This window comes from Pseudophryne corroboree, chromosome 4 (assembly GCF_028390025.1).
Source record: "Pseudophryne corroboree isolate aPseCor3 chromosome 4, aPseCor3.hap2, whole genome shotgun sequence".
NCBI classification, from domain to species: domain Eukaryota; kingdom Metazoa; phylum Chordata; class Amphibia; order Anura; family Myobatrachidae; genus Pseudophryne; species Pseudophryne corroboree.
The window spans coordinates 863,366,055-863,372,054 of NC_086447.1; the positions used below are offsets into that span (position 1 = coordinate 863,366,055).

General features: G+C 41.6%; 1 protein-coding gene across 1 annotated transcript in view; it reads left to right on the top strand.

The window, feature by feature from the left end:
* The window catches only part of KCNK12 (potassium two pore domain channel subfamily K member 12), a 307,031-nt gene extending 301,512 nt beyond the window's left edge, over positions 1-5,519 (top strand). The window contains exon 4 of the mRNA XM_063918700.1: positions 5,024-5,519. Coding sequence (XP_063774770.1) covers positions 5,024-5,075 — 52 coding nt within the window. The 3' untranslated portion in view covers positions 5,076-5,519. The remainder of the gene's footprint in view (positions 1-5,023) is intronic.
* Positions 5,520-6,000: the final 481 nt, after the last annotated feature.

A 6,000-nucleotide genomic window follows, 5' to 3' on the forward strand; every position in this document is an offset into this window, starting at 1 on the left:
GTTTGGGGAGTGTTTTTTGGAAGGGCCATCCTGCGTGACACTGCAGTGCCACTCCTAGATGGGCCAGGTGTTTGTGTCGGCCACTAGGGTCGCTTATCTTACTCACACAGCTACCTCATTGCGCCTCTTTTTTTCTTCTTTGCGTCATGTGCTGTTTGGGGAGTGTTTTTTGGAAGGGCCATCCTGCGTGACACTGCAGTGCCACTCCTAGATGGGCCAGGTGTTTGTGTCGGCCACTAGGGTCGCTTATCTTACTCACACAGCTACCTCATTGCGCCTCTTTTTTTCTTCTTTGCGTCATGTGCTGTTTGGGGAGTGTTTTTTGGAAGGGCCATCCTGCGTGACACTGCAGTGCCACTCCTAGATGGGCCAGGTGTTTGTGTCGGCCACTAGGGTCGCTTAGCTTAGTCATCCAGCGACCTCGGTGCAAATTTTAGGACTAAAAATAATATTGTGTGGTGTGAGGTGTTCAGAATAGACTGAAAATGAGTGGAAATTATGGTTTATGAGGTTAATAATACTTTGGGATCAAAATGACCCCCAAATTCTATGATTTAATCTGTTTTTTAGTGTTTTTTGAAAAAAACACCCGAATCCAAAACACACCCGAATCCGACAAAAAAAATTCGGTGAGGTTTTGCCAAAACGCGGTCGAACCCAAAACACGGCCGCGGAACCGAACCCAAAACCAAAACACAAAACCCGAAAAATTTCAAGTGCACATCTCTAATATATATCAGAGGGAGCCCTGTTATAATAATGCTATCTTAAAATAGCATTATCATGGCTTCCCTCTGGTTCCCTGACTCTTGCACAGCCTTCTCTGCCTGCTGGCAGTGAAAGCTGAGCTTGGATCTGACCCCAGTGATTAGCAATGTGTACTTACCTGTGACCCCGGTCATCTGATCAGCAAAGTGAGCTTAGATTATTATTATTATTATTATTATTATTATCATTTATTTATATGGCGCCACAAGGGTTCCGCAGCGCCCAATTACAGAGTACATATGCACATAATCAAAACAGTGACTTACAGTTGAAATCAATTTTGGACAAGTACAGGGTAACTAAGCATAACTACACCAGTAAATGACAGAGATAAGTTCCAGGTGGCCCAAAAACTGTGATTTGGGCAGTTGAGAATTATTAAAGAAGAAAAGGGTGAGCACATGAGGGAAGAGGGCCCTACTCGTGAGAGCTTACATTCTAGGGGATGTTGCAAAGTGACAACTCTCAGGGTATTTTTCCTGAAAACTACCCTGAGCAGTTCGGCAATAGGATTCGCAAAGACAAAACTTTCTCGCAAGCTCTGTCCCTGCATGCGATAATTGATACATACCTGCGATGTATTCAATTACCACATTACGGATTTGGGCGAATTTATCACAACCCATTTACATCTGAGATGCGGATTGTGATAAATATGCCATTATGGGGGTAATTCTGAGTTGATCGCAGCAGGAATTTTGTTAGCAGTTGGGCAAAACCATGTGCAGTGCAGGGGAGGCAGATATAACATGTGCAGAGAGAGTTAGATTTGGGTGGGGTGTGTTCAATCTGCATTCTAAATTGCAGTGTAAAAATAAAGCAGCCAGTATTTACCCTCCACAGAAACAAAATAACCCACCCAAATCTAACTCTCTCTGCACGTGTTATATCTGCCTCCCCTGCAGTGCACATGGGGGGTCATTCCGAGTTGTTCGCTCGTTATTTTTTTTCGCTATGGAGCGTTTAGTCGCAAACTGCGCATGCGCAATGTACGCAGTGCGCCTGCGCTAAGTAAATTAGCTGAAAAGTTTGGTAATTTACTCACGGCGTAACAAAGTTTTTTCATCGCTCTGCTGATCGTAGTGTGATTGACAGGAAGTGGGTGTTTCTGGGCGGAAACTGTCCGTTTTATGGGAGTGTGCGGAAAAACGCAGGCGTTCGAGTTGCAAAACGCAGGAGTGGCTGGAGAAACGGGGGAGTGGTTGGGCAAACGCTGGGTGTGTTTGTGACATCAAACCAGGAACGGAAAGGACTGAGCTGGTCGCAGTGGCAGAGTAAGTCTGGAGCTACTCAGAAACTGCTAAGAAATTTCTATTAGCAATTCTGCTAATCTTTCATTCGCTATTCTGCTATGCTAAGATACACTCCCAGAAGGCGGCGGCTTAGCGTGTGCAATGCTGCTAAAAGCAGCTAGCGAGCGAACAACTCGGAATCATCCCCTTGGTTTTGCCCAACTGCTAACAAAATTCCTGCTGCGATCAACTCAGAATTACCCCCAATATGTGTTGAAAACAGAGAACAGGTGTCGGTGTTGTAGACGATTTGTGTAATTAGAAAAAGAAGTGAATGTTCAACTATGTTCTCAGGAAAATCCTATTGCGCCCTGCACACCACAATATGTCTCACTGTATCTTGCTGAAACTACTACTGTACTGCAGGGCTGCCATCAGAAATTGTGGGGCCCGGGACTGACATAAGAAAAAGTCCCCCCCCCCCCCCACACACACACACACACAAAAGACAAAAAGATTCTGCAGCACCGCTCTACCCCCTATGTGATGTTATACATTGTGATATTACATATGGGTGGACCTACAGGAATGGTTCAGAGAGCTAATGCGAATGGAAGGCTTGTTTTAAGAAGTCCTTCCGGTGTATCAGTCCACTGTTGTCTCACAGCCTGGTGCAGCACTCGAGGTATTGGTGGTAAGAGCCAGGGATGGGGCCCCTCTCTATAAGGGCTCGGGACACCAGTTCCCACAGTCCCCCTCTGATGGCTGCCCTGCTGTACTGTGTCTCCCACCTGTGAGTCTTCTGTAACATGTATCGGGAATCTAGGCTGGTGTGAGCACACTGTAGGTGCGTATCTGATTATTGCATAAATATGAACTGTCATTCCCAGTTTCTAGCAGCCTACAAATCTCGCTTTCTTCCACAGATGGCATACAACAAATACCCCCTGTGTCTGACTTCAGAAGCTCAAAGCGTAAAAGGAAATGTTATGTGTGTCATGTCATAAAGATTTATCATAGATATACTCCAGTCATAGCTCTTTGATTAAGTCAGCAGACTTAAATAATTAACAGTCAGCCAGGCATCTCAGTTCATGCAAATGAGGCCATCCCTGTGCTGGTAGGTGTCAACCTTCTAATTATTTTGCATCTCTTTTAAGCCTTGAATATGTATGAAAGCGATTGTTTTCTCAACAACAAAAACTGACACAATTTGTTGCTGAAACATCAAAGTATGTGGAGAGCCATTTATGGTTCTCCATACAAATGTATTGGTGTATTTACAGTATTGTACAAAATTCAGGAGACCTGACTTTATTGATGATGATGATGATGATGATGATTATTATTATTATTATTATTATTATTATTATTATTATTATTATTATTATTATTATTTAAACTGTCATTGGAGATTGCATTATACACAACTTAAAACTGTAATAAATATCATTCCCTCTCATTATGGAATAACTGCCACATTTTAATGGTTGGCGTAATTAGACAGCACGTTACCTGGTTTAATTTACTTAAACAACTGTTTTGAGGGGATGCGTTTGGTATCCTGCCTGTCAGGATGTCGTCAGTCATGTGACTGATGCCGGACATCCCGAAGGTAAGTATCGGTATAGGTATTAGGGTTAGGGCCCGGGTGGGGGTAGGGTTAGGCATCAGGGTTAGCCGCCACCCCCATGAAATTTAGCACTAGCCACCATCTTCCCTAGGTTTGGCCCTAGCTGTCCCAAGAGGAGGATTTGGATGGGGAAGGGGGGGCGAGGGTTAGCCTTCTCACCCCCCCCCCCCCCCCAAACGTGTCGTGATTCTTGGGTTCAGGATGCTGGGGTCGGTCATGTGAGGAAGCCACAGTGTAATCTGTACCAGCTGCATGTGTGTTAATAATGCACCCTTGATAAGACAAGACCAGTGTAGATGATCTTTATGCATTTCCAGTGTATTCTAAAGTGCATGTTTTTGCATAGTCTCTGCACATTGTCAGCTGCGGTCGCATTACTGGTATTTAGGGTTTTCCATTTACCATTGATGATTACAAATCATCTATCGTTCATGACCAATGGCGAATACTTTTGCCATCAATGGGGGGGAGAACCAGATGGTTTCCCGCCATCAATGGTACAGAACCTGGCTCTGTGTTGTTTTTTCTCATAGCTCCACCCTCCTACACCCATGAAAACCCACCTCAGAATCTCTGATTAGCTCATGGGCCAGTCAGTGAAAGAACAGGGATGATGAGTATCAGTTGGTAAAACCAACAATGGTTGTCCATTGCATAGTTTACAACCACCAATGGACACTTACCATTTCACCATCAGTAGTAACCATCTATGGTAAACACACCAATGGCAATCTATACTGTTAATTATATTTACACCTATTGCATAGGGTGGATGGCAGAGCAAAAAATGGCCTGGAGGGCAAACTGCAGTCATGGTTGTTACAGCCAAAACCAATACAAAGGACAATGGAATGTGGAATACAGAAGTGGAGTGGACAAACTTAATTCCACTAAGTAAGGTCAACACAATCTCAGTGGGGGTGTATATATACTCAGACAACATCACTGCGTGATTATATCAGAGGAGTGCTTAAAATTTAATGGAATTTAGACAACTTAAAATAATAAAAGTCACAAAAACGTTTATTAGTCTCAAATGTGTTAATATACTGCAAACTAGTATCAGGTACAATATTCTGTGGTTAATAGGTGGTGTTTATATCATTTATGTGTATCTCTTTATATTGCTTTCATTACAATGCAGAGAATATCTATTATATACAGAATATCTAGAGCTGAACTTAATATCTAGCGCATGTACTGGGATTAATGGAAAATCTATAACACCCGCATTATTCACCCAATGCATGTTTTCATAAAAACACAAAACCAGTAACTGCGAAATTATATGAAATATCAGAAATGCAACTAAAATAGTATACGCTATAAAATACTCTATAACATAACAAGACATTAAACCAGAATCATACTGTATTTTTTTGTATAACAGGTATTCAAGCAGCAAGAACCAGTGCTTTGGACATCCTACCACTCGAAATTGAATGCAATTTTTATTTAGTTTCCTATTTTGTGTATTTAATACTATTATTATTTTTTTGTTACAACTAACGATGTCAAAATGACAAAAAAAGTAAAATCTAATGCAATGCTCGACTTGAATTATATGTTCAGGTCCGTAACTTATTATTGGCATGTAAAAGCACAACATATCATTTTTAATACCTGCAATGCTCTTTTTGTATATTTTTTAAAGAAAATATTTACTTGAGGTATAAAGGGAATATGTACATAACCAGAATATTTTTTTTTCCTCCAAATTGCATCGTACTTTTGTTAACTGCCTATGTACAACTACAAAAACCTTGTTTGTCTCCTCTTTTGTTGTGTTTGCTGATCACAAAGTGCTTGATGGAATGAATATGCAACTAAGAGAATGCTTTCCTGATCTAATTAAACCATTGGTTATTATTTTATGCATGATTACAACATATTGCTGTAAAAGTGCTAATTACCAAGAAACTAAAAAAAAAAAAAAAGGATAAAAAATGATATTTGTAACAAAAAACCATGCAAGTGTACTGTTTTACTGGCTGCCTTTTCTGGGGTTTTCCATCGCATGCTGGGAAGCGTTGTATATACTATACGTGCAATGAATCCACTACTGCTTTACTTCCATGTTACAGTCCCATGCAACAGTGCTGAAATTCCGTACGTGATTGGAAGGCTAATATCAGTGGGGTTATTCAGAGTGGAGAAGTGAGCCAGTGAAGAAGTTGCCCATGGCAACCAATCAGCTGCTTTGTATAATTTTATAGAATGCACTTGATAAATGTTACCTCAGTGCTGATTGGTTTCCATGGGCAACTTCTCCACTATCTCATTTTTCCACTGAATAGACCCCAGAATCAACACGGATCTCTGAGACTGTGTCGCCCCCAACCCTCCACCCGCTACAGCAGCTGTCAT